This window comes from Parambassis ranga, chromosome 3, assembly GCF_900634625.1.
Source record: "Parambassis ranga chromosome 3, fParRan2.1, whole genome shotgun sequence".
NCBI classification, from domain to species: Eukaryota; Metazoa; Chordata; class Actinopteri; family Ambassidae; genus Parambassis; species Parambassis ranga.
In genome coordinates this window covers 1,710,558-1,738,493 of record NC_041024.1, presented here as the reverse complement: position 1 = coordinate 1,738,493, position 27,936 = coordinate 1,710,558, and the positions used below count along the sequence as shown (strand labels likewise).

Genomic DNA, 27,936 nt, shown 5'->3' with positions numbered 1-27,936 from the left:
AGGAAGAGGAGGAGGAGGAGGAGGAGGAGCAGGAGCAGGAGGAGGAGGAGGAGCAGGAAGAGGAGGAGGAGGAGGAGGAGGAGGAGGAGGAGGAGGAGCAGGAGCAGGAGGAGGAGGAGGAGCAGGAAGAGGAGGAGGAGCAGGAAGAGGAGGAGGAGGAGGAGGAGGAGGAGGAGGAGGAGGAGGAGGAGGAGCAGGAGCAGGAGGAGGAGGAGGAGCAGGAAGAGGAGGAGGAGCAGGAAGAGGAGGAGGAGGAGGAGGAGGAGGAGGAGCAGGAAGAGGAGGAGGAGGAGGAGGAGGAGGAGGAGGGGGAGGAGCAGGAAGAGGAGGAGGGGGAGGAGCAGGAGGAGGAGGAGGAGCAGGAAGAGGAGGAGGAGGGGGAGGAGAAGGAGGAGGAGGAAGAGGAGGAGGAGGAGGAGGAGGAGGAGCGGGAGGAGGAGCAGGAGCAGGAGGAAGAGGAGGAGGAGGAGGAGGAGGAGGAGGAGGATGCAGGAGGAGGAGGAGCAGGATGCAGGATTAGCTGAGTTATTTCCTTCAGTATGACGGCGTCTGTCGCCTGATTCCACTTGACACCGACTCTGTTCTGTTAACCCTCTCTGTGCTGTGACGAGGTTCACGGCTGCGGGCTGGCGGGGAACGGCGAGCTCCAAGCTTTGATTTACCGCCATTTATTCCACATTTTAAGCGCAGCAGGTGCAGAGACGACGACGATGGGAATGTTTGTCAGCAGTGACTTGTGGGTATTGACAGCGTGAAGAAGGAGCAGAAGAGATAATGCAACTGATTGACCACCAGATGAGAGACCACGGGCTGATTGAAAGGTTGCCATGGGAACACTTCTGCCTGCTGTCACGCAGAAAAACAACCACGTGACCACCTGTGAAGGTCGTCGCCTAACAAGACACCACACACACACCCATGTGTGTGACTGCCGGCATGACGACGCTGTGTGATAAATGAGGAGTCTTATTGTCCATGATGGTCTCTGGAGCTTTGATCCGACTGTAGTTTAACTGAGCAGGTGACAGAGCGGCGGCGCCTGAGGTGAAGCGTTAACAGACGTCCACGTGTGGAATCTGGACTTGTGTGATTGTGTCGCAATTATTTTTACTCGACAAGATTCCTGTGTGTCTGTAAACACATCACATGTTCAGATACAGAGCACATCTTACAGGTGGGTTAGGTGAAGTGTGGACTCGCTCCTTTCTTTGGGAAGGTCAGCACTGACTTGATCCAGACTAGTCAGCTCTGACTCCATCAGACCTTTCATGGTCCGTTGTTTGGTCCTCTTTAGCTTCTGATTCCCAGGCTGAGACAGAGGGTAAGTGGTGGTGAAAGTGAATCATCAGACGTTTGGCGTCTGCTTGTTATCTACCGCCGCTGTGACGACAGGATAACGACGAGCCCTTTCTGCCTGCTGCACCGTGGATTCAGTGCTTTTTTAAAAAGGACGCCGCGCCGCAGAAGAACAGCTCGTGCCTGCGTCTCAGGGACAGATTCGGCCCTGAGACTCTCCGGCTTGATTATCACCTGAGCGTTCTCACTCAGAGCAATCAGCCTTTGAAAAGATGGAAATGTCCACTGACTCCTAAGCTTTGTCACGCTGCTCCAGCTCCTCTCATTCACAGATTTCACACCGTCTGCAGCGGTAATGCACTCAGCTCCACTCACACTTTCACTTTTTTCTCCCCTCCAGTCTCTGTGTTTCCTTTTTGTCTCATTTATAGAGTAGATTCATGCAAATCTTTCACTCAACTTAAACTGGCACAGACGTGTCTGTGCATCAAAGCAGTGCCCTGGGTCTTTACACCGACTCTGTATGTATCTGCACTCTAAAGTTCCATCGGAGCACTCGAAAGCCTCGTGAACTGCAGCGCGGTGTCTCAGTTTCATCCTTACACAAACACAAACGTGCATTCAGGTGCAGCGCACGTCCTTATAACATCGTTTAATTTATCTATGCTAAACCTTTTTTTATTGACGTCCCTCACTGTCATCCACATGCTAACAGCTGAGCATGTGACACAAGAAATCACAAGTAGAGACATGCTAGTGTTAGCATGCCATTTATGCCAAGAACCCCCGAGGAGACAAACAAAAACGATTAGATCCAGGAACACACTGTACGGCTTTCGGTTCCATTTTGACCCAAATTCTGAGTCATACGATTCTTTGTTGTGCGTCTTAAATCACAAGCTCACAAGAGGCGCACACACACACACGCAAGCCAATCAGAAGCCTCATCGCAGTCTGGCTCTTTGTGTCAGAAGTTGTTCCAAAATTGCTGAAACTCGAGACCCAACATGTCTCCGCTCCCCGACACAGTAAGAGGAGCAGTATCAAATGCAAACACGTAAAAAGTGCTGACACCATCAGGAATGCTTCCATTACTACACTACAGCTGCTCTGGCAGCTGTACTACACAAAAAGGTCGCACCAACTGACGCACAGACTGCCGCAAACTCTTTTTCCCCCGTTTTAGTCAAGTTCACATTCAAACGCGAACACAGGAGTTTCAGGAGTTTTCAGAAAGTTTTGTTTTCAGAGCCGAAAACTCCGTTTATGTGTACATGAAACGCACAAAGGAAGGGAAACGTCTCCGTCTCCCGTGTATGTGTAAACAGGGTCTGAATGTCACTGTGCCTACACAAAGTTGTTACAGGTAGAAACAAACATGGCGGCGACCACGCGGCTTTGGACAGAGGTGACAGAGGCAGCATGAAGTCTGAATGACTTCTGGGTTCGACATGTTTAATTTCAGTCTGATCACCTGAAGCCGTGTGAGCAGCTGACTGTCGCACCTCACAGTGTGAGCACGTAAACCATGAGCTTTGACTTGACATCGCATGCGTTTTTACTGGAACTGTGTGTTACCAAAGTGTACGTCCGGCTCCAGTCTCTGTGTGGACGGAGCCACAGACCACCGAGAGAACCACACAAGTCTGTATTCACCTGCACTCACTGAGCACTTTATCAGGAACACCTGGCTGCAAGCAACTATCCACCCAGCCAATCACATCGCAGCAGGAAATCACTCCATTACTCTCATATAGATACAAAGAATATTCTACCTCATCCTGCTTCCACAGGGCGATGATGATGTTCAGATCATGGCTGCATCAGCATGTGGTGAAGCTCATCTCTTCTTCTTCACAGAGCTGCAGAAACAAAAAAAAGGATGTAAACATTAAGGAGTAAAACGGGTAGGAAATAGCACAATACACTGTTTCTGTTTGTCCATGAAAACAGCCGAAAAGCTGCTGTGACGTGTGAAGGTCACTCAGAGACGTGGACCGCTGGGAAGGTTCTAATATGTACATTTACAGTTAGTGTGCTGATTTCATACAGAACCAGCTTTGTGATCTCCTGACCATAAAGGAGCAGGAGGAACAGTGAGGAGCGGCGGCATGTGGTGACTTTATGAGAGCGGTTTTATGGCAGAGCGGTAGAAATGGCTGCTGAGGGAGGGTTACTCCATCAGCAGAGAGGAGGCGGGCGGAGTCCTGGTGGAGCGATCTGCAAAGCGTTTATACGGTGGAGTTAAATCATCTTCATTCCTGCTGTGTGAGCCATGCTGGGGAGAACTGTGCAGACTCAAAGCAAAGCTGGTTTATTTATATAACACCTGACAGACCTGGGCGGAGTGTGTTGTTGAAACAGGTCAGATAGGTCATTGGGTCATGTCCCATTTAGTGATGAACACAAGCAGCAATGTGTTAAAATCCCGTTCTGTAGCTCACAGGAAGCCGGTGCAGAGACCTGAGAACTGGAGTCATGGTCAAGGTGCAACTGCAACAGCATGGAGTAGAACATCAGACACAACGGAGGGCGGCGTCCTCAGAATAAACCAGCTCAATCGGTCGGCCATGATCATGCTGGATCGCCACAACAGACCACACGACACGTCATCTGATCACAGGACGCATACGGCTGCTAAAAAGCCCGGAGTCCTGGATGGCGGCTCTACAGTCACTCCTCCTGCTGCCGGTTTTAGGCGCCATGGAGACGGGTGCTGTTCTGAACAGTAAAGCACACGGACTCCACGTGCGGCCTGGTTTTAGTTGTAAAGGTGTAAATCTGAATGGTTGCATTGTTCATTTGAGTGTCCATGATTAATCGATCAATGTATTCTGACATTTGATGGACAAAAAAATGTCCAGACTGACTCTTCAACCTTCCATTCATTGATAAGAATTTATGCTGAATGGGCTGAACAGGGTGCGACTACAGATTATACTTTTATAGATGACTGTATATTCAGTGTAGCTCTATGACGTATCTCTGTGACGTGACTGGTGTAAATATACTGACGGACCAGTCAGTGGTACTTACAGAATGTTCTGCCCTGCTGTGTTCTGCTTAGACTTAAACTCTGTGGAAAAAGAAATAAATGTCACGATACACGTTGTCTGAATCTTATATCACACATAAACGTGTACAAGGTACAACACACACACACACACACACACACACACACACACACACATCAACCTGTGCCGCGCTAACTCTCTAGCGACACTAGCGATTAGCATAGATGCTAACTGTACATTGTTAATTCCATAGGCGCGCTAGCGCGTTAGCGTCGCGGCCATTTTAACGTTTTAAAACCAAAATAAAGCTTTATATCCTACAAATGAACTTACCGACATGAACGAGTATCTGTTACAGGAAAATATGACTTATGTTTTAGCCGGAAACGGCTGAAATGTGTAGAAAAGAGGCCTTTTCTCTACAGGTTAACTGCTACAGCAAGCCCGCAGGGACAAAACAGCGCGCACCTGTCTTAAAGGGCCAGTACACAGGAAAGAGCTCTGACAGCTCCCCAACACAGAGGCCACAACCTCACGGGAGCTGAACTGAAGACTCCTCAAGGAGTTTTCCCAGAGATGGGTGGATTATTTGAACATTGATTTTACATGTTTATATTAAGTTCCTTATTAGAGTTTGTGTATCATGCAGACTGGTTCCAAGATGGCGTCTTTTCCAAACGTGTGTGTGGCACCTACATGCAAGATACTCTGACCTCCTTGTACAACAGATGGAGGTCGAACAGTGTTGTCCATTAGTATACACAGTGAATGGGTTGTACTGATGCTGAACCTAATTTATTAACGATGAAAGTATTGATCATACATTTTCTGGGTTTTTTATGAAACTGTGTCGTGAACAAAGAACCTGAGGAAGAAGGTCTCCTCAGTGAATGCTGCTACAATCAATGTGTGTGTGTGTGTGTGTGTGTGTGTGTGTGTGTACATGAGGCTGGCTGGCCTACATGCAGAGAGGCTGACTAATAATTGATAAGTTGTTGCTAAGATCCGAGACGAGGAGTAGATGTGCTCCTGCTGTGAACTGCCCAGGGGTCTACACACACACACACACACACACACACACACACACACACACACACACACACACACACACACACACACACACACACACACACACACACACACACACACACACACACACACACACACACACACACACACACACACACACAGAGCCGTCAGTGTGATGCATTGATATACAATTGATTTCTCACTCACACCTGTAAACTGTTATTGGCAGGAATATTTGTATCATTATTAAACACCATGGAAATAGTCAACGATTTAATTTACACTGAAACAGATTTACTGAAGTGATCGATGCGTCTTTAACCCCCTGAAACCAGCGCAGGGTTTGAAATGATTACACAGAAAAAAATCAAGAGGAAGCTTCAGACTTTGATCTTTCTGACGTCTGACTCAATATAAACAGCAAAAATGATCTTACAGTCTGAGTTTCTCCACTTAATCCATTATAATATGTATATATATATATATATTTAATTTAATATGTGGACTTACTTTAAGAAAATCACATCACACTGAGCTTTCACTGGTTTAACTAACAGCCTGCAGGGCCAGTTCTGTATCCACTGACTTGACTGTAATTTGCATTTTAACAGGGTGAGAGCTGTCAGGAGGCCTCTTCCTCCAAACCTGGACCAATTACACACATGGCAGAGCTACACGGCCTAAAACCACCGACCTCACTGAACATGACACACTCCTGATCATCTGAGGAAAAAACACAGCAGCGCACACGAAGTGATAAAAAAGGGCAGATTTATTTAAAGCACTTACATAGAAAAATATGATTGATTTGAGTCAACGATAATAAATAGAGCGCCCGACTGTCCCCAGGCCCTGTCGGTACAACAGTACAATCAATATCCAGTTTCACAATACAGCAAAGGCACTAGCATTTACCACAATCAACAACAAGTCAATGGATGGCAGCGGGGGGGAGGGGGGGGGGGGCAGGGCTCGTCACGGCAACGCCGCTCCAACGCTCGGACGCCGGTCACACACCAACAAAAGGTTAAAAACAATGAGACGTTTTCGTATTCTGAGCAGAAACATCCTGCAAATATCCGGGGGGTCAGTTATGATCAGTCATAATCATTAGAAATGATTAATCGAATTTATTGAATCAACGGTTAATTTAATTGATATCCCACTGGCTGGAGATGATGGACAAACACTAAAAAATAAAAAATTATTAAAAGAGTCAGACTGAAATTAAATTATTTATTATTTATTTATTTTAAGCATCCGTGACGTCGCCAACAGGTTTCTCAGTGTCGCCATGTTGAACAACTGAGGCCCCGTTCAGACTGGAGAAAGTCAGTCCAGCTAGAGTAGCATTGAATCCAGATGGATGCGTTCAGACCTATTTTCAAATCTGGCTATCACACACGTGTCCGCGCTCAATCCAGCCTAATCCGGCTTGTTTGTTGTCCTCCAAACCTCTAGGTGGCGCCTCGTGATATACAGAGTCCGTTCTGGCCGAGGTAGGGCCGTGTGCGCGCATGTGTCATTTCTTTGTCCCGTTTGTAGCCCTGTGGAAAATAAACTCGGGGCAAAGCTGTCGTAGTTCTGTGGTTGTTTACACACAGCTTTTGTACGCGACCCGGACACTGTCCCCATGAACCGGAAGTATGACGTCGCTAGCCGGATTCGCTAGCCGCATTTGCGTTCAGGCCTGAGCCAGAAGTAAGCCAGTCCTGCTAGATCCAGCTACGAAGAACAGATAGATCCGGATACGGCCCGAATCCTGCTCTAGCCGGATTGATTTCCCCTGTGTGAACGGGGTCTGAGTCCACCTAACCTCCTGGTTAATCCTAATTAAGTGGAGTCGCCTGTCACTCAAAGCAGCTACAGACTTCAATATATAAAATCTTCTCTCTGCAGAGGTTCGTCGTTTTTAGAAAAAATTAAAAAACTAAAAATGCGTCAGTAGATGGCACGTCAACGTCCAGTGATCAGACTCATTAAAAACACCATGGCACAAAAATGAAAGGAAATCAGCAGCTGCTGCTCTTCGTCTGTGTGTCTCATTTTAACGGCTTCATTTAACAACAACTCACAGTCAGGCGTCGGTGTCAGTCTTGTGAGTTGGTCCCATGATGCACCTCATCAGTACCGGACCTGTGCCGCTGTCAGGGTGGGGGTGGGTGGGGGGGTGGACGCCGGGAGGAGGATTTTTGTGCAACTGTTTACATGCAAGACAGAGGCAAGCATGACACTGACGACAGGCTGTAAGCGTGATGAGGACGTGCTGCAGTGCACACACACACTCACACACACATCCCTGAAGCCCACAGAAACTCTGAAACATCCGGACGGGGACACGATGGATTTGTTGTTGTTTTTGTTTTTTTCAAAGAGGTCAGAAAATATAGAAAGGAAAAATAAACGGATTCTTATGTAATCAAAATGTTGTAAATGTTCACTATCATTGGTTCTGATTTACACTGGAAAAATCATTAAATATCTTAGTAAATATCATGAAAGTGATAAGGCTTAAATCTCTCCAGTCCGCGTGGCGTCCCCTCTCAGGCGTCCCGTCCCGTCCACGTTTCCATGCAGACAAAAAAAGCCCTGATTGTCAGAACGGTTCGTAGGAATATGGTTATTATTTCCCAGCTTAAAGCTCGTCCATCAGCGTCACACACCCGCCGTCCTGCTCTCACCAGCTGGAGAATTATTAATGCACAGGAGCCCGAGGAAGCTCCAGAGAGCCGTAAAGCTTTAACGTCATTTTCCCGCCCAGCGCAGCATCAGAGCACGTCCCGGCTCTCGGGGTTCTGGCGGCATTCAGCAGCCCTGTCGGGTTTTTAAATGTTCCTCTGGGCGGTGAGGTACTTGAGCGCCGCGGCGCCGTACTTCCTGGACAGGTCCTGGTGGAACTCGTCCTTCAGGGTGTTCAGGCAGTTGCGGTAGCTGGAGCTGGAGCGGAACTTGGAGATGTCGAAGCTGGGAGCGTGCGGCATGTGGATCATGAAAGCGTTGGGGAGGACCATCAGGTCGTACTCCTGAGAAGACACAAAACAGAGACAGAGGCTGTTTTACTGCAAGAAAACCTGAAGCAGGCGTTATGCCGAGCTGCTCAAATACACAAAATCGACAACCAATAGCAACGCGAGGACAGGCTCAGGTTTTAGCATGGTAACTCAGCTCCTCTGACATAAACACAGACCTGCGGGGTGCAGAGCACCACTACAGCCTGCAGTGTTACCTGTGCATCCAGCTCCATGATGTGCGACACCTTGTTCCAGCCAAAGCCCACAAAGCGCTGGTCGTATTCCGGACAGTCCCGCCTCACCACCACGTACGGCTCGAAGTCCGGCTCCCACTCCACCTTGTAGGGCGTGGTGGCTGTTCGCCATTTGGCATAGTCGGTGGGAGCGTGACCCTTCGGCCACACGTGATACCTGCAGAGGCAGGAGGGACCCGGTTACTGTCATGTTCTGACCTGCACCCCCCCCACCCCACCTCTCTGATTTTGTGTCAGGGTACCTGAAGGTGTAGAGAGTCCCCATGTCCAGCATGGAGAGCAGCTCAGCTTTAGATTTGGGGAAGGACAGACGGTAACGGAGCGTCTCGAACGCTGGGACCACCAGAGCCTTCTTTGTGTGAGCCATGTCCAGCTGCACCACCGACTTCCTGCAGCAGCAAACAGGAGGAGACCAGGGTTAAAATCTGTGCAGCGTCCAGAGACGTTCAACAGACTCATCAGCAGTCTCGCTACAGAGAGCGTCAGGGAGGTAGCTGTTACCACGGCAACATGTAAAACAAGCTGCATCCTTTTTCCACAACTAAATGAATCATATAGTCTATGCAGAAAGATAAAACCCTCCTAAACCTGTTAAATAAAGCATCAAACATCCGCACAGAGTCTGAAGCAGGAAGTCTGAGTTAACAGAGGGTCACCAGGACGTCCTGGTGCTCTGTGACCTGCAGCCGTGCAGCTGGTCCGTCTGGAGGAAACGTGCAGTAGAATCAGAGATGTCTAAAGGGTTAACTGCAGCTGAGCTCTTACCTGAGGTAATCGTAGAGGCCGTACATCGGCAGGAAGTCCACGTCAGTCAGGAACACGTAGGGCGTGTTGGCGTTCTTCAGGGCCACGTTCCTCACCAGGTTGACCGGGTAGAACTGGCCCTCCTTGTAGACGATGTGGTAGCCCACGTTCTTGCGGTTCTTGAGGACCTCTGAGGCCTGAGCGTAGCGCAGGAACTGCTGAGCCTCGGCGTCAGACATGTAGAGCGCCAGACTGATGGGGCCCTCCCAGTGCTTGCAGATGGCCTCCAGCATCTGCAGCCTGCCGGCGACACACAAAGCCACAAAGAGTCAGAACTCCTCAGGCTCGACCCAGAATAAAGGTTTTTATGAGAGTTTTAAGCACCTGTCCATGGAGAGCTGAGCCACCAGCGTGATGTCGGTGTCGTCCTCGGTGGGCGTGTAGTCATACTGCAGGAAGTAGAGGTGCACTCTGTGCACGGTCAGCCGCTCCCGGCGGAAATCGTAACACTGATCGTCCTCGTCCAGCTCCTCCAGAGCCGTCTGCAGCTGAGGACGTTATTACAGACAGACAAGGTAAGAAGACTTCCTCAGTTCACCCAACAGATGGAGTGTGTGTGTCTGTGTGTCTCTCACCTGGACGCTCTCTGGACTGGCCTGGCTCGGGCAGCCGAACAGCTCTCTCCTCAGCAGGTTCCCGTCGTACTCTAAGAAGGTCAGGTAGAGGTTCCTGAAGAACTCCACGTGCTTGTTCTTCACGCGCAGCTTCTTCGGAGAGTTCCAGTGGATCACCTGCAAACATGAGCAGGCTCTGCATCAGGACGCCACCCGGCCGTCTTTAATCGTAACAACAAGAGGCCATCATAACATAACACAGATCAGAACCTAACAATTCATCTGTCTGGCTGCCTCTTATCTCCCTTCAGCCTCCAATGCTGGCTACATTAAAGACATATCTTGTTAAATGATTGTAGCTTAACAAAAACAGTTTTATCAGGTTGTGGTCATTTTGTTACTTTCTGAAAACATCTTTAATGCAGCTGTTCGTGGAGTACCTTGAGGTCGGACACCTCCGTGTAGCACTGCTCAGAGCGAGTGTGATCAGACAGCTGAACGTTCCAGAAGCAGGGCAGCTGGTGCACCAGCACCGGGTTCTGCTTTATGAAGGCATTGAAGATGTCCTGCGCAACACACACGACACAACACACACGACACGACACACACGACACAACAGGGTTATCTTTTAAGGTCTGATATTTTGTGGTGTTTACTGCATTAAGACTTAAAGTGTGACTGATTGCGTCTCTAACCTGATCGGCGAGCGACGTACTGAGCATGCTCATTAGCTCTCTCTCAGCCGTCAGCCGCCACATCTGTTCCCACCCGATTCGCCGCAGTCGCTCCAGGTAGAGAAGAATGACGCCTGCAACAAGAAAGAGGAACAATATGAGAGTTTTATGAAACACGCTCCAACAATCGGTCCAGAGGACCATAAACAGCTGCTCACCTGTGTTGAAGCCTCGGCCCAGCGCGGGCCAGGGTTTGTGGTTTTTCCACAGGTTGCCTAGATACCAGTCACTCTGGTTCTCTACCAGCCCGATCACCTGTTTATCTGCAAGCGAAGCAAAAAACAGCCGTCAGCCGACAGGCTGTAAGAGGACGGGCCGGGGGATGGAAGTCATCGAAAGCCTCACCAGTAAACTTTCTAAAAATGCCCCAGAGCTCCGCGATGTCGGTGGCGAAGGTGATGTCCGTGTCCAGGACGATGACCTTCGACAGGTCGGAGGGCAGCGCTTTGGTTAACGTCAGCTTCATCAACCCGTAAATTCCTGAGTAGTGCTTGTTGGGTATCCAGGACACCTCGGACTGAAAGGACACACAAACAGCGTGTCAGCCTTTAAACCTCAGGCAGAGGATTCTGTACGTGGTTCCCACAAAGCCACGCTGAGCACATCCTGGCTCAGAGCGAGTGTGTTTTTCTGAATCTGCAAATAGTGTCTTTTAATTAATTCTCTTGATTCAGAATAATTGGATCTGCATAAGTGCATCATCTGCAAATATAATCGGCTTAGAGCCGCCGCTGTTTTCCCTCCAGAGGCTGCAGGTCGGCGGCACAAAGGACTCATTGTTCGGCACAAAGACGGAGCAGGAGGAGGAGTATGTGATGATGTGAGGGAGGGAGAGGGGGGGTGCAGGCCGGAAACACAAACATGCCCGTTCTTAACGTGACTCTGAGTGCGTTCATCAGCCTGATGTTTGTGCTCGAGCGACACTTGACTCCTCAGTCAGTCGTTGCCGGTGCTGCTGATGACACTGAGCTGATTGTTGTGTCTTAACTGCTCTGAGGTCAAACACAGAGTGACGTTAGCACACGTTCACTGCCGGCGCTCTCAGGGCTGCTTACTACAGCACCTCCTCCCACCTTGAACGTGGCTGTCAGTGTGAAATGGGGGCTAAACTGCCGCCTGACCCTCCACCTGAACCTCAGACAGCTTCAACAACGCTCTGATCTCATTAGTGTGACAAATGATCTGACTCAGGCTGCGACCTCCTGCCTCACACTCTCACTGTGGTGTCAGCGCTGATGTCTCTCACTCTCTGAAGCTCTCCTGCTAGAAGAGATGTATAAATACACCCCAGAGCGTCTGACGACATGCTGCTGTGTGACGAGGCTTTATGACGACCATGTCCTCGCAGAGCGCCGGGCGCTGTGTGTGTGTGTGTCTCACCTTGAGTTCGTCTGCATCGTAGAAGCTGACTTGCACAGACGGGACCATCCAGGACTGGAACAGGGAACTCAGGATACGATTGGCTACTGTGTCGGTGATGAAATGAAAGTGGAGCGGGTTCCTCCTGAAGACGGAGACAAAAAGACGCCAAGGTGAAGAGACGTGTGTGTGTGTGTCCTCATTTAGCTTCTTAACCAGCACCACAACAACTCACAACTGTAGCTGGAGCTTCTTTCTGCTGAAATTCATCTTAATCTGAGAATATGCAGCTAATGGAGACATATATCCTCTGAAACCTTCTAGTAAGTAGTTGTTCACTGCAGTATCTTGGCTACAAGTAGAAAGAATGCAAACATCATGGAATCATGCTACAGATATTTAACTATTGACATTTAAAGCCTCTTCAAACCTGATTTATTATTATTATTGTTATTAATAATATCAGCTGTAGATCAGCCAATCACTCTCTGAATGTTGGTCATGTGACTGCTGCTCACATCTGAGTCCGTCATGGCTTCCTGCTGGGTGCTGAGGAGTTTTAGTTTTTGACAGAATCTTTATTTTTTGGAGAACTTTTCATTGAAGTTCTGGTGACATAACAAATCTAAACTGATGTCTTACACGCTGCATTCAAGGACCTCTGTAAAGTTCGAAGTCTGGTGACTGTTTTCGGTGGTTTTATTTGTGCTTCTGTTTAGATATTTAAAAGACAAGAATACAGAAGAGAGCCACACTCACCTGTGAAAGAGCACCGACTTGACCAGCGTGACCACGTCTCTGCTGGCGTTGTGACCGGCACAAACACAGGCGACGTGGATCAGCTGCAGAGACAGACCAAGACGTTAACTAGCTGTCCACACGTTCACACTCTGTGTGGCGTCACACATTCCCTCACACACACACACTCCTCTCTGTGTATGACCGCAGCTTCTGATGGGTTAGGGTTAGGGTGATGACTTCAGCGGTGAATGTAAGCACGTGTTTTGGGAGCGACGGGGAGTGAATCTGGGACATTCAGGCCCTGCTCTGATATGAAACTTCACATTTAGCCTCTCAAATATGTATGATTTCATGTCAGTCGCTTTTCAGGAGCAGAAGTCTTTGAAAAGTTGGAGCTCAAAGGCAGAAAACAGCATCAAAGAGGGAAAGTGTCAGATTTTAGAGCCTGTCAGGTCACTTCTGCTTCCCCCATCCATCTGCGTGAACACACTGCTGCAAACAGCTCATTAAGAAATACTGGCTTCTGATTGGCCATCAGTGCAAGGTGTGCAAAAAACTACAGGTTACCATGGTAACAGCTACACAAAATCAACACAATTAAAAGAGAACTCTTGAAATAATAATAAAACATGATGCGCGTATGCACCGTCTGTCCTGACCTCACACTTCTGCACCGTGGGCGAGCGGGGACAGTCCGTGTGGTTGTTCTTATCCTCCGCCGTGTTATCGCCGTCCTCCGGTCCCGTGTCCGCAGACGCGCCCCATTGCTGGTTGCCATAGTTACCCTCGGGAGGTTGGGCGGCGGTGCCCTGCAGCTGGCTGAGCTGCAGGCGGATCTGTCGGTTCTCCTCCTCCACCTCTCGCACCCGCGACTCGAGGACGGCCCGCTCCAACACCTGAGCGGCCGGCGTGTCCGCCAGACACGGAGTCAGGAGGAGGGAGCGACCATCTGTGGACAGAGAGACAGTCAGACAGTCTGCAGTGGACATGCTTCTACATGAGAATTTATGTCACTAGGTAAGGGCTTAATCTCTGGCTGCAGCGCCCCCTGGTGTGTGGATACTTAAACTGCAGTTCTTCAAATGTCCACTGGAGGGCTGGCTGTGTTGTTCCATTAAATTTAAAAAGACGGCACAAAGTGCAGTGTTTCTCTCCCAGGACTAACGCTGCAGCACAGATAATTACTCAAATAATTACTCAAAATATTACACAGATGTTACTCGAACCCGACAGAGAGCGTACAGCTGACCTCCACATCATCACCTCCCAGACCTGCAGGTGCCATCGCAGACAGCGCGTTTGTCTCGTTTATGTGTTTCGTGTGTGTGTTTCTTGAGACTATGAAAAGATGAGCAGCAGCAGAGACACATTTGCTGAATACATTTATACATCATCGTCTCTCTGACCTCATTTGAACCTGAATGGACTTCAGTGTGTATCATCAGACACAAATGAGACTGTGAGTCATATGTTGTATATGTATGTGTTTTGCATTCTCCCTCCCTGTCTGCAGGGGGCGCCTACTCTCGGGAGTAGCCCGGGATGGGAGGAGGCAGCAGCATAAACACCTCCACCTGTGGGCTCGGTGTTAAACTGGACCAACAGTTTCTGAAAGCTTCTGAATTTGTCTTTATTTTCGATTGATAGCATCATTTTATCCAGCGACACGCTGCTCATTTGCTAAACGTAGCTGAGCCACAACGTCATGTTGTGTTTCATGTTGAGTCAATCAGTGCATCAGGCCGTGGCTGTGAACGTGAACGCAGCCTTGTCGTCTCCTCTTACTCATCTTCATCTGTCACAACCACAGCTGAAGTGAGGCATGATGGGAATGTTCACGCCCCCATCAAAGCAGGCGACATAAGAGTTGCAATCAAACTCCTCTTTCTGATTAGTCTTTACATCAACATTTTTATACTGAAAATTAAAAATAAGAACAAGTCTATAGTGATGTCATTATGCACATTATCTCTTAATTTCAGCTTGTTTGTATATATATATATATATATTTGTATATAAAACTCTATAGAAGCCTTGAATAGAATCTATTTAATGCATCTTAACTGTTAGCTAGGATGCTAATATCAGCTCAGGTTAGGTGTTAAAGTCAAAAGAATATGATGAACACACTTTGCAAATGAGCTTGACAATAAAGTACAAACAAAAATCAGACACTGTCGCTGTATATAAGGACGTCACAGTGCATCGTATACAGGCTGAGACAGAGGACACTGAGAGGACGGGTACAGCCAGCCAGAGGAAACCCGAGCGTTCACTCCATCACTTCTAATCATCTCAGCTGAAGAGGAACCTCGTCGCTCACCCCCCGCTGTGGGATCATCTCTTCCTGCTCTGCCCCAATCACTGCTGACCTCAACATGTGCAGAGCATCACATATGAACCAAGTCACCAGCAGCAGCCTCAGATCGCACTGAACTGAAGGCATCACTGTGTGTGTTTAGGACCTTTGATTACTTGGTCTGACTGACTTCATATTAATCTGAACTCCAGATTATCTGTGTGTTTTGTTTCAAGCTGTAAACATGTTCAGGTCGGATCTAAATTTAAAGATTTCAAGCCTCAAGTGGACATCGGTGGAACTGCAGCGTTGGCTTCATTTCTCCATCACTCAGAGCCATTAAAAGTTACAGCTGCTCATTGCTATATGCTAAAAAGCTAACAGTGCACCTCCAGAAGCTCCATCACAGAGAACCGGAGAGCTTCAAATGTAGAGGATCTGTTGGTCTGAGAATCTGGACTCTTTGACCAGCAGCTGGTTCAAACTGAAGCTCAGATCACATCAGAACAAACGTGCCTTTGGTGGATTCTTCGAAGACGTTTCTGCTGTTTCATAGAGTGAAGATGTGCAGACTCTTCTCTGTTACATAAAACCATTTAAACTATTTAGTTCTGGTTATATAAGGAGAAGAAACAACTCGCTATATGAAGCTGCATTTACTGAGATGCTGTGGATTCAGTGTGTGTGTGTGTTGAATGAAAGGTTTTTCCAGGAAACAGCATCAGAGCCTTTGAAATGCACTCACCCCGGCTGTTCAGAGCCAAACAAAAGCGCTGACTGCGGCTCGCTGTGCAGCCTCAGTGACTCTCAGAGATGTCAGACTGAGAATTTAAACAGAAAATCGCCTCCACGTCTTTAAAGACTCAACTCAATAGTCAGATTAGAGGGAAAATGAGCTGAGTCGCAAAAAAAGCGTCTGATAATTGATGTTTTCTGTCGGCTTGCTGCATTCCCGTGACCCAAACCACAGCCCTGGTCTTTTATTAAGGAAAATCTTTGACTTATCAAATATCCATGAAAATGACAGGTTGTACTTTTACAATGAGAAACGTCTGGTGTTCATACTCACTCTCCAGGTTTCCAGCCAACAAGTAGAGCCAGGTGAGCAGGACGATGGCCGTGAGAGACGCCACCAGCAGCTTCAGGCGCCCGCGGCACAGCAGGTTCATGATGGGACGGCGGCGCTGAGGGCTCCGAGGGTCAGGGAGGGGGGGTTGGGAAAGAGGAAAGGGGGGGAGAGGGGTGGTTCAGGTGGGGCTCAGTCCCTCGTCAGGTCCCTGCAGCATCCTGTCACCTGAGGACAGACGGCCAGAGTCAGACAGGACACAGATTCCAACAGAAACTCATTCAGAGCTTTCTGTGAGCCGTGTTCTTCCTCCCAGCGCGCCCAGCTGGTGGCGCCCAGTCCCAGCTGAGTCTGCAGATTTCACTCACAAGCCTGCGGGTTTGAATTCTTTCACATCTCCACAGAGTCAGGACACAGATCAGTGGTGAACCTAACGATACCACAGGGCAGACAAAACGAACCAAACGGCACCAGATCCCGACCAGACCTCGTCCAAAAGAACCCGAAACATACAGATCTGGTCTGATACTGAGCGCAGAAAGAATCCTTCTTATTACTCAAAGTCACATGTCTGACAGCCTAACATGCTGTCTGAGGTTGCTGCATGTATCCGTCCAAGACTTATGAAAAAGCTGAGCTGAGTGAGAGTCACATCCTGAACAAGCCGCTGCCTGTCGGTCCGCCTGCTCTGACCCTGAGCCCGACCACAGCAGGAGACCTGCTCTTTGTGTTTCAGCAGGACTCATTAATCCTTCTTTAATTACACAGAAACAAGACCAGACAGAAGAAAAGCTGAAGCAGCGCACGTTTACAGCAGAGAGGACGGACCTTCGAGCTGAACTCACAGAACTAACAAGCTCGCTTTGCTTTGAAATAAACAGTGATCAGCGTGTGCAGCGTGTTTTCACTCAGGTGTCACCAAGAGGGGGACACACATCAGCTGGTTTACACAAAACATCGTTTTTGGAGGATTTTTTTAAACCAGACATGTTGAATAAAGTATGATGTAGGTCCATGATGATCTATGATGATAGAGGTCCATTGAAAAGCTCAAAGAGTGAAACACTCTTACTGTTTAATTAACCAGAAACACTTTTAGTTTCTGTTCAGGTCAACTTGACACTCAAAAGACAAAATGCTTCATGACCGTCCTCGTACTGCTGAGAGGTACACAGTGAACTGTAGATAGGCAGTGTGTGTGTGATGTCTAAAAGCAGTTTGGAGGACACACAGATGTGCTGATAATAACTCTGATGGAAAACAACAGGTTGACAGAGACAAAACAGCGCCAGCCTTCAGAGTTAAATCTACATTTTAGAGAAAACAGCAGCGAGGTGAGGCCTCGGCAGGAGGCAGGCGGCCGCTCTCTGCTTCTGTTATTAAAAAGCTGGAAAGCAGAGAGCCGGAGTCTCACAGCATCACTCTGCATTCCTAACACAGCAAACAGAGATGAGAGAGGCGCAGCGTGGTGTTTACACCAGGACCTGGTCCCGCTCGTACGTCTCTGTCAGGACGTTCTGCCTTCCTGGCTGTTTGTCTCCTCAGCAGCTGAATCAGCTCCAGGTTAAAACACAGCAAACAAAGATCTGTCTCACACACACACACACACACACCTACACACACACACACACCTCTGCAGCTCCTGAAGGGCACCTCCTAACCTCCCTGTGAGCTGGTGACTGACTTCCCCTGCTACCTCAGACAAACAGAACATCTTTGATTCTGGGTGGAATGTTTTTTCCAGACATAAAGAATCAGTAAATAAAGTGTAACATGAGCCGTGTGAGACGCGCTGTAATGCGGTCGGAATCTGAGAATTGATCCCTCGAGGAGTCGAATGTTATTTAACCTGCATGGTGCAGAGTGATGCAAGATTAAAAACACGACGACTACCTGCTGTAAATGACGATCAGCCTGTACTTTCCACGTACACAGACATGACTGATGAGTTCAGAGGCGGATGTTCATCGTAAGGGCAATGACAGCTGCTGAGACAGGAGGAGGAGGGATGGAGGGCAGAGGAGAGGAAGGAAAGGATGGAGGAGAGGACCTGAGGAGCAGAGAGAAGGAAGGACGGACGGATTTATAGACGGGAGGACAACAGAGGGAGTTAACGAGGAGGTGAAGGTGCGCCGGCCTTTCAGCCTGGAACACCCGTAAACCCGGCGCGGATATAAAAGTGTGTGACAGCGCCACTAAACCGGCGTTTAATGGGCATCTATTGTTGATTCTGCAGGAGCTGCACAAAGTGCTCAGTTGTAAACACGGTCGGAGTGTCGGAGGGCTGCAGCCTCCTCCGAGCAGCGCCGAGGCTGCGTGGGCGGCGCCACAAACACCTCCATCTAATGTCTGCAAATTAAAGATAACACAGCCAGCGCAGAGAACAACAACAACAACAACAACAACAACAACAACAACTTCTACACACGGCGCAGACTGAGTTTAGGGTTAAAGAAACTTCCACATGAAACCAGGGCTGCAGAAATGAATCAGCGTACAAATAAATCCATAAATCAGTGCAGGCTGATCGGTTCAGTTAGAAAAGTTAGATTTTGTTTTACAGCTGCAGACAGAGACTCTGTGAGTGTTGGTCATGTGACTGCTGCTCCATCATGGCTTCCTGCCGGGTGCTGAGGAGGAACTGAATGTTTCTAATCTTTCTAGTTTTGTTGTTGTTTTCAGTGAAGACATTTGATGTTTTTTTTTTTTGTTAGCTGCAGTCATAAATGATGCATTTAAAGACCATCGGGAGTTTTGGAGTCGGCTCATTATTCATGTTGTGACAGTGATTTTCTCTGATGAATGCTGTAATTATGATGATTTTTAAAAATGAAGCATGAATCCGTCAAAACAAGTCTCACACATGTGTTCCGGCACATGAATGAATGGATTACATGGATTAAAGTCTCATTATTTAGTGTTTATAGTTCAGTGAAAACAAAAATGTGCAGCAGCGTTCTGTATCACTGCAGGAATCAGCTTGGTGCTGCCGGAGGACACGGTTTATAGTAAACAGCAAAAACCCTCAAAGAGCAGCGAGACCTGCTGATAAACAGATCGGTTTCCTGAGCCCTGGGTTTTACCTGCAGGCTCGCTCTCACTCTGGCTCCTTACAGAGAATCGGGGGAAACACACACTATGGTAATGCAATTAAGAGCTGAAAGCGGCGCTTCAGTCCAGCAGCCGCGTCCCCATTCCAGCTGAAGAGCTTTTTTAGCACAGAGCTAATCACAGAGGGATAGTCCTGATTAGGGGAATAATCAGCGGGCGCTTCCTGCATTAGAGCAGCCAGACAAGAGCCCAGACCAGTAATCAACTCTCCGCTCACCCCGCTGACCCGCCACACCTCCAGAGCCGCACCGCTCTCACAAGTGACATCCAAACGGAGGAGGAGGAGGGTTTGTCTGACACACACACACACACACGCTGAAACCTAAGCCTGATCCGTCTTCACACAAGTCCTCCACAACAACAGAAAGCGAGCCGCCCTCACACACTGTGTGTGTTTACTGTAATCCAATTATCTCTCCCAGCAGCTGATCATTTAAATTAAGATGATTTCATGGCCAGCAGGAGGCCGCCATATTAGTTTTCTCCATTTTAAATGCTGTCTGTGATGTCACACTGGAAACAACTCTTAAGCTGAGAACCTTCTTCTTATTCTCCACAAATCCACCTCTGAGCCATGACCTTCTGATCGTCAACATCCAATAAATTATCAATCAAGATATGCGACAGAGAGAGCAGCAGAGAGTCCGCTCTCCATCCTCACCGCTTATCTCGCTTCATGACTCGGTGCTCATCAAAGGCTCGGCGGCCTCTTTTTCCCGCCTGACATCGGAGCTCTGCAGCTTTTCAGGAGCCACTACTCTGACAAAGACGAAATATAAGGATCATTATGAGACTGAATGAAGTGTCAGCAGGAGGGAACACGCTGCCATGTGTCCACCTCACGGTTCTCTTCAATGACCTGTGATAATATCTAGAATTTGAATCACTTAAATCCATGAGTGTTTAAAAAGTGTCCATAAGAGAACACAATCAGCATTAAACAGCAGATCAATAATTGATTAGGACTTTCAGGAAATGTCCATCATAACCTCCTGATATTCCATCTGGTATTTAGCAAATGAAAGACTTGAGTATTGAATAAAACCTCATTCAGCTACAGGACAGCTGCTGGCCTGGCTCCACATTTGATCCCACAGCCTCTCAGACCAGGTCTCATGTCCTCCTGCCTCTGTCTGCAGACATTTGTCCCTCTCTGAACACGTCCTTTGTTTCACTGGGACAGAGCTGCTGCAGAGTCCGCTCTCCTGTTCTGATTTTTATTTGATTCCTCCGGGTCACAGAGAGACGCTCGACTTAATCTGCTGTATTGTCGGCCGGCCCTGCGAGGTCGAGAGTGTTTCTTTGTGATTTATCAGAGTGAGCTGAGGTGGGATTAGTGGGTTTGTGTCCGAGGACGACCTTTTCATTTCATTTCCCTGCAGTCCCACTGACGCGAGCAGGAATCCGCACTGATACCCGGTCCTCTCTGCGCCGCTCTTTGTCCTGCACAGACGAGCACGTTTCTCATTTCATGCAGCGCTCAGGATTTCATCACTGCCATTATTCTGCTGCCACAAAACCTCCAAGCTTTAACTACATGGACGATATATTCTCTCTTTTTGTCCTCATGGTGCAAAAACCCTTCAAGTTTTACTTGTGAAGACCATTTATGAACACTGCTACAAAATGCACACACAGATGTGCCTGATGTATAAATGCAGAGGTGCTCGTTGTTTCCCTGTATACAGCTTTTAATGGACACCACGTGCAGCTTTAGCTTGGACATTTGATGGACAAACCAGCAGAAAATGTCCTGGAAATGTCAACAGTCCAAACCTCCACTCACTGATCACTGTTGCAGCTTTAGAGCAGATAATGAGGATTAAGGTGATGACTCAAAGGCCCCGTTCACACTGGAGAAAGTCATTCCAGCTAGAGTAGGATTGAGCCCAGACAGCCTTTAAGCTGGATGCGTTCAGACCTATTTTCAAATCTGGCTAGGACACACTTGTGTCCGCACTCAATCCGGCTTTGCTGTCCTCCAAACCACTAGGTGGCGCCTTGTAATATACAGTCTGTTCACGCCGCGGTAGGAGCGCGTGTGCGCATGCATCATGCGGTTTTTTTTTGCGTGTCGCGCCCTGTGAACCGGACGTGGCATGTCGCTAACCGGAAGTAGCATGCCGCTAAGCGGAAGTAGCATGTCGCTAGCCGGATTCGCTCACCACATTTGCGTTCACACCTGAGCCACATTTGAGCCAATCTGGCTAGATCCACCCACGAGAGGTGGATCTAGCCAGATTGAAATCAAACTGGATACAGCCGGATTCGAGGTGTTCACACTCAGAAAAAACACATCTATATATACATATATATAGAATAGAATAGTATATTCTATTCTATTCTATTCTACATCTGGATCGATCAGGATGCGGCCGAATCCTGCTTAAGCCACATTTTTTTCCCCAGTGTGAACGGGGTAAAAGAAATGATCTTCACTGTTTGCTGTGGAAGAACTGGTCTGTCCTGGTCTGTCCTGGTCTGTCCTGGTCTGTCCTGGCCTCATCACCCTTCATCAGACTTTACAAATATTTAATGGAACCAGAGACATGGAGGCCAGCAGAGCAGATGCTGGGTGGATGCGCACATATTTTGGTCAGTGATTTCCCCCCAAACCCCATTTGCAGCACTAGAAATATTCAACCTAACGCTGCCGCTGCCGTCATGTGTAGTCCAACCACACACACACACACACAACAGGCAGGAAGTCAGACACAATAAAAGCATCAAGAATCTGGTGAATTTTCAAAATAAAACACCACATGCAGACTCCAGCTCGTACATCACATCATCACATCTGGAGTTGGAAGGCCCAGGTGAGCTGCTGACTTATCAATCACTCCGTATATTTGGGCATGAAGCACTTACACACTTCCCTTCGTGCCTGTTGTTATATGTCAGAGAACAGCAGTGCAGCAGTGGGTGGTGTTCCAGAAGTGTTGGAGGTTCTGAGATGACTAACCAAGGTTACAGAAAATGATACTCACAATAAGAGACTGAACCGGAGCGTTTAACAGGGTGAGCTGGACAAATTAAAGCTGCCTGCACTGATGGAAACCACTCGAGGTTAAACTCCAACAGCACATCAGCCTGTAAGACACACAGAGCAGCACCTCCGCCCACAGAACGCTGAGGCAGGTGCACAGACGGTACAACATCTGAAAGGCAGAAAGAAAAGTCCGCTGTCACATGAGAGGGAAAATCTCTGCTGGATCAACAGACAGAAACCTGAAAGAACAACGGAGGAGGATTTAATGTGCACAGCAAAGCCCTGCTCACACACACACACACAGACACACACACACAGACACACACACAGACACACACACAGCTCGTCACAGCTTCCTTGTTTCAGACAGAAGGACGCAGAAACAAACAGCAACCTTTGCCCTGTCGTCCTACCTGGATGTTTCCTATCCTGCGCTGTGCTAACATGTGGTCACAAGTCTAAGTTCAGCTACACCGAGCACTCTTCCTCCTCCTCTTCCTCTTCCTCCTCCTCTTCCTCCTCCTCCTCCTCCTCCTGGGCTCTCCAACAATAAGCTCCACAGTTCTTTTCTCTCTCTCTCTGCAGACTTTTGTCCCAGTTCTTCAACCTCTGTTGCTGCTCCATGCCCTCCTTTCCTTCCCTCGGCCTGCTCTCCTCCCACCGCTCCTCCTCCTCCTCCTCCTCCTCCTCATGCACAAACACGCCATAAATCGCCTCCACACCAAAGCTCTGATTTCAGCCCCCCCTCTCCTCCCCAGGCTGTTCAGCTCTGTCAGACAGATGGGAGGAGAAAGGTGGAAAGAGGAGAAAGCAGCGGTGTCACCTTACACACTGTCAGGAGCACAACAGAGGAGCTTTGTGGGACTTTTTCTGTGGAATGCAGAAACCTTTCAGAGGTTTACACAGCCCTGACTGCTGAAGATCTCTGCTTCAGGGCTTCCTTGTCCTTCAAAATGTATCGATGCAAAAAAAGCTTCAAAACATTTTCATAAGATAAGAACACACTTGTTGATCTAAGACTTACAGATATGACAAAGACATAACACGCTCTTTCTTAAACAGTTCCTGCAGTGGCGCGTCCTCTCTCTAAACAAACCTTCACTGTTCTTTTGTCATTTTAGACCAAAACCTCTTTATTTTAAATTGTAGAGAACCCATCTTTAGGATTTATGAGCTCGGGGTCCTTACACAGGAAACATTCTCCGTCAACAGAAGGAAAGGCCTTGTTGAACCTCTGACACAGTGGATCACAACATTTTAAGACTCCGTGAGCATCACAGACACTTAGATGGTTTTACTCTTATACCTCATAGTCGTGCAGCACAGGGTCTGATTTTACTGCACATGTTCATGCTTCCATGTGGTCAATAAGCACACACAGACGTTCGGGAAGTTCAACGACACAAAAGCAAAAACATATTGTTTAATCGTCCAAATCTAAAAACTCAAATCAGTCTGGTTCCCAATTCATCACCCTCACATCCACTGCCAGAAACTGCTACAGGAGTGACATCCCAGTCCAACAGTCTGACCTCAGTCCATCCATCCCTCCATTTTCTACTGCTCTGCTTAACACCTCACCCTGAAGACACCCAGGGACCATCCAAACCACCCAAACCACCTCCGCTGGCTCCTCTCAACAGGGAGGAGCAGCAGCTCTACTCTGAGCCCCTAGAGAAGCTCCTAACCCTGATTTATCAATTGGTCTTCATCACAGTCTGTGTGATAGTGCTCCTGTTGTTCTCTCTACTTTTAAAGTGCTTTACAATGAACGAGTGATGACAGAGGACGTACGAACAGGCCAGTAACTAGAATCAGATGACTGGCTGGTGACACAAAGTGAGGCTGCAGCAGAGCTCAGGAATTCAGCTGCTGTCGCTCGTGTGGGCAGAGGAATGTCGGAGGTTTTACTGTGGACAACACAAACCTTCACTGAAGACTGACAAAACACCGCAGCAACACATCTTTCTTTCTTTGCTGCAGTCCAACGTTTCAGATGCAAAGCTGGTTAATCTTCATCAGGTTCCAACCTCCTGCTGGTTTAAAGTTTAACCAGCTCTGCACACTCCACACTGCCGCTGCTACACAAACACACCTGTGCTCCCTGCAGCCAGCTCATGTATTTACAGAGTGATGTCACTCCTCTGTTTTCCGGCGCCTGGAGGCATGAAGGTAAGCTGCATGTTCTCAAACGCACTGTGAGGCAGAAAGCCCTCCATAATTACAGAGCCACAGAGTTTGGCAGCCAGTCGGAGCACGCCGCATGCCCGAGCTAACGAAGCTCCGCTGATAGATGCTCCATTCAGGACGCAGATGGGTGGAGAGGATCAGCGGGAGGAGCAGCTCTTATCTGCCCGCTCCGTCTGAAGCCTCAGGGAAACTCCACACCGCACAGCATCAGGAGCCGAGTGATGTAAACTGTGAGCATGGATCCACCTGGATCGTTTCAGGGGGGGATTCACACACAGACCATTAACACACTCTGTCACTGCAAGAGCTGCGCCTTGTCTGATCTACAGTCAGGCTTTGAAACAAAAACAAACTGTGTTTTGTAAAGTGTTAAGCATGACAGACCTTGTATGTCTACAGCACCAGGTGTGTGCAGCTAAAAATAGACCCAATAGTGTTCTTACTGTCTTACTGCAGCCATTCCTCTGCTCCTGGAATGCACCATCAGTGACACGGTCTAAAAATCAAACCATATCTAAGATAGAAACACGTTCTTCTTCATGTCTCAGTCAAAAGTTCTCTGAAAAACCATCAGTTGTTTGAAAGGTTGTGGTTACAATCATCCCCAAGTCACAAAATCTGATGCAGCATCAAGCTTTGTTTTCCTCTGACAGGCCTCGGTGCCTCCACAGTCTCAGAACCAGAACCTTTGTGCTGGAAGGTACCTGACATGGATTGTTTCCTAAATGTCAGGAGAGGAAGAAGAGGAGGAGGAGGAGGAGGAGGAGGGAGCTGCAGCAGGTGCATGAGAGAACACAAAGTCCTCACCCCTGCCCCCCCCTGTCCACCTGCACCCTTCATACCCACCGTCCTTCCTGTCTGTGGGCTCACTGAGGGAGCTCGCGCCTTTCTCCACCTCCTCTTGTTTATATGCTACCAGCCTGCAGGAGCACTCCCCTGTGGGCCAGTAAACCTGACCTCTGACCCCATAACAAGGAGCCAAGTGTTGGTGTTAAGTTGTCAAGTCGTCTGGAGGACCGTTACCCGATCCTCTCACACCAACATGGCTGACAGCCGGAGCACCCGAGGCAATAAAAAGATGTTTTTCCAGGAGTACATTGAGGAGAGTGCTGTTGACCTGCTGACCTGTGTTTGTTAAAACCTGGTGTTATCTCGGAGGAGGTATAAGGAGGTCACTGCAGACCTTCACTTCACACAAGTGTTTTCTGTGCTGACCACACAGACGCTGTGATATTTACATCACTGCAATGCAACGTCCTGCAACTGTATACAAACAACAAGACACACATGATGTGCAGCTTTGGCGCCAATGTTTGGGTTCTGAGGTCTCTTCTTGTCTATCATGGTGCCGAAAGAGGTTGCAACACTACATGTGACAAGCACTGTATTCATGTGACCACAGGAGCCAGACAAATAAAGAGTACCCAGTTCATTTAAACCACATCTCACACTTGCTGCTGGTGATGGCAGACCTTCAGATGTTGGTCTGTGGCTGCTTCCTGTTCACGCTCAGCTGACCTGTTTTCAGTCTTCTATTCGACACTTCAGGCTCTAACTTCTTCTGCAGTCACTCTTGATGGAGAACCATCACAACCATGTCAATAAACTCCAAATATTCACACCACCATTGCAGATTTCCTCAAACTCCAGCTCTAATTTGCACATCTGGATAAAGAGCAGAGAAAATGCTGAAAAGCTGAAGGACAGCAGCAGCTGAGCTGCTTGAAATGCAGGAAGCACAGATCGCTGTTTGAGGATCTCTCTCCATCTCTTTCACTGTAAACATGTGCTGCCCTCTGGCTCTGCACTGCCCACCCACACACACTGTATAAATAATACGACAATTGACTTGCAGTTTCACACACACACACACACACACACACACATTCACACACAAGAGCCCTTGTGTGTGTGTGTTTCTGCACTTGGGGCTGCCTACACGCTGCCGATTCATGCACACTGAGTCCTGCTTCAGGACAGCAGAGAGGGTCAGAGGTTCCTCTGAGGATCTATTATAAGCGGCCAGCTGCCGTGTGTTCACCTGAGAACATGCATCACGTCCTACAGAGAACAGCTACCTGTCTATCTGTGGAGGTTTGTCGATCAATACTGAGGATAAGTCTTCACTCTGCAAACTTTCTTGTAGAAAATCTGTTTTCCGAACACCTCCTCTCCACCTCCTCTCCACCTCCTCTCCTTCCAAAGATAACTCAGCCTATCAGGAGCTGCCGCTCGTCTCCTGTCGTCCCTGAGAAGCTCCTGCAGCGTTTTAAAAACACGTACATTTGTTTGTTCGCACATAAAGCACACCAGCACATGGCAGACCGTGCTGAATGGGAGCTGATTGGTCTAAAACAAACTAGCTCATTGCTTTGAAGCCTGGAGTGTGATCTAGCTGCTTCATAAGGTAACAAGAAGACTCAAAGCCACGTAAAACACAGCTGCCCAGAAACTCACCCGCTGCTGTCATTACTCTACACTAGACCAGGGAGATGAAGACCAGACTTTGGCCCCGTTCACACTGGAGAAAGTCATTCCAGCTAGAGTAGGATTGAGCCCAGACAGCCTTTAAGCTGGATGCGTTCAGACCTATTTTCACATCTGGCTAGGACACACTTGTGTCCGCACTCAATCCGGCTTCATCCAGCGTGTTTGCTGTCCTCCAAACCACTAGGTGGCGCCTCGTAATATACAGAGTCTGTTCACGCTGTGGTAGGACCGCATGTGCCATGCGTTTTTTTGTCCTGTGAACCGGAAGTAGCACATCGCTAACCGGAAGTAGCACGTCGCTAACCGGAAGTAGCATGTCGCTAGCCGGATTCGCTCGCCACATTTGCGTTCACACCTGAGCCACATTTGAGCCGGCTGTATCCGGCTGTATCCAGTTTGATTTCAATCAAATCAATTCAAAAATTGAAATCAAACTGGATACAGCTGGATTCGAGGTGTTCACACTCAGAAAATAACACATCTGGATTGATCTGGATGCGACCGAATCCTGCTTAAGCCACATTTTTTCCCCAGTGTGAACGGGGTATTAAAGGCCTAACTGGCTGCAGACATGACAATAAAAAACAACAAGAACCCTAAAAAACATGAGAGCATGATGTATGAGAAACACACACACGGCCGCCTGGTTAACCCTCTGTGCAGCCTCCTCCTGTCCTTCATCTTAATAAGCTGCTCTCTGCTGTCATGGCTGTCAGTCGTCAGCGATAACACGAGCAGACAGCAGCATGACGCGCTCTGCATAACCTACACACACACAGTGCACAGCATCAGACTCCACCTGCAGGACTGCGTCCAGGCGGCGGGCTCAAAGCCATGTGACGTGAAAGCTGCAGATATCACAGTGTTTACGAGCTGGATGTAAGAAGCAGGAAGAGCGCGACATGTTAAACTGAAGTCAGTCCACAGCAGCATTTCCAGGGGGAGGCACTCAAACACGGACTCTGTCCTCCTGTGAAACCCTGGATGGACACAGA

At 48.4% G+C, this 27,936-nt stretch overlaps 1 protein-coding gene and 1 long non-coding RNA gene across 6 annotated transcripts in view; both read right to left on the bottom strand.

Moving 5' to 3' along the window:
- LOC114433870 (uncharacterized) overlaps nucleotides 1-3,151 on the bottom strand; it is a 35,661-nt gene extending 32,510 nt beyond the window's left edge. The window contains exon 1 of the long non-coding RNA XR_003670411.1: nucleotides 3,072-3,151. This is a non-coding gene — a long non-coding RNA (uncharacterized LOC114433870). The remainder of the gene's footprint in view (nucleotides 1-3,071) is intronic.
- Nucleotides 3,152-6,093: 2,942 nt separating this feature from the next.
- large2 (LARGE xylosyl- and glucuronyltransferase 2) overlaps nucleotides 6,094-27,936 on the bottom strand; it is a 120,168-nt gene continuing 98,325 nt past the window's right edge. For 3 of the 5 annotated variants that reach the window (XM_028402119.1, XM_028402117.1, XM_028402116.1), the window contains 14 exons: nucleotides 16,165-16,389; nucleotides 13,456-13,745; nucleotides 12,815-12,897; nucleotides 12,077-12,200; nucleotides 11,042-11,213; nucleotides 10,855-10,959; nucleotides 10,658-10,770; nucleotides 10,403-10,528; nucleotides 9,984-10,139; nucleotides 9,733-9,896; nucleotides 9,370-9,648; nucleotides 8,847-8,993; nucleotides 8,566-8,761; nucleotides 6,094-8,362 (listed from right to left, as the gene is read on the bottom strand). In XM_028402119.1, coding sequence (XP_028257920.1) covers nucleotides 8,165-8,362; nucleotides 8,566-8,761; nucleotides 8,847-8,993; nucleotides 9,370-9,648; nucleotides 9,733-9,896; nucleotides 9,984-10,139; nucleotides 10,403-10,528; nucleotides 10,658-10,770; nucleotides 10,855-10,959; nucleotides 11,042-11,213; nucleotides 12,077-12,200; nucleotides 12,815-12,897; nucleotides 13,456-13,745; nucleotides 16,165-16,264 — 2,253 coding nt within the window. In that variant the 5' untranslated portion in view covers nucleotides 16,265-16,389 and the 3' untranslated portion in view covers nucleotides 6,094-8,164. Of the gene's footprint in view, nucleotides 8,363-8,565; nucleotides 8,762-8,846; nucleotides 8,994-9,369; nucleotides 9,649-9,732; nucleotides 9,897-9,983; nucleotides 10,140-10,402; nucleotides 10,529-10,657; nucleotides 10,771-10,854; nucleotides 10,960-11,041; nucleotides 11,214-12,076; nucleotides 12,201-12,814; nucleotides 12,898-13,455; nucleotides 13,746-16,164; nucleotides 16,390-22,259; nucleotides 22,431-22,674; nucleotides 22,893-27,936 lie in introns of those variants that run through there. The other 2 variants (XM_028402115.1, XM_028402120.1) reach the window with 2 other exon arrangements.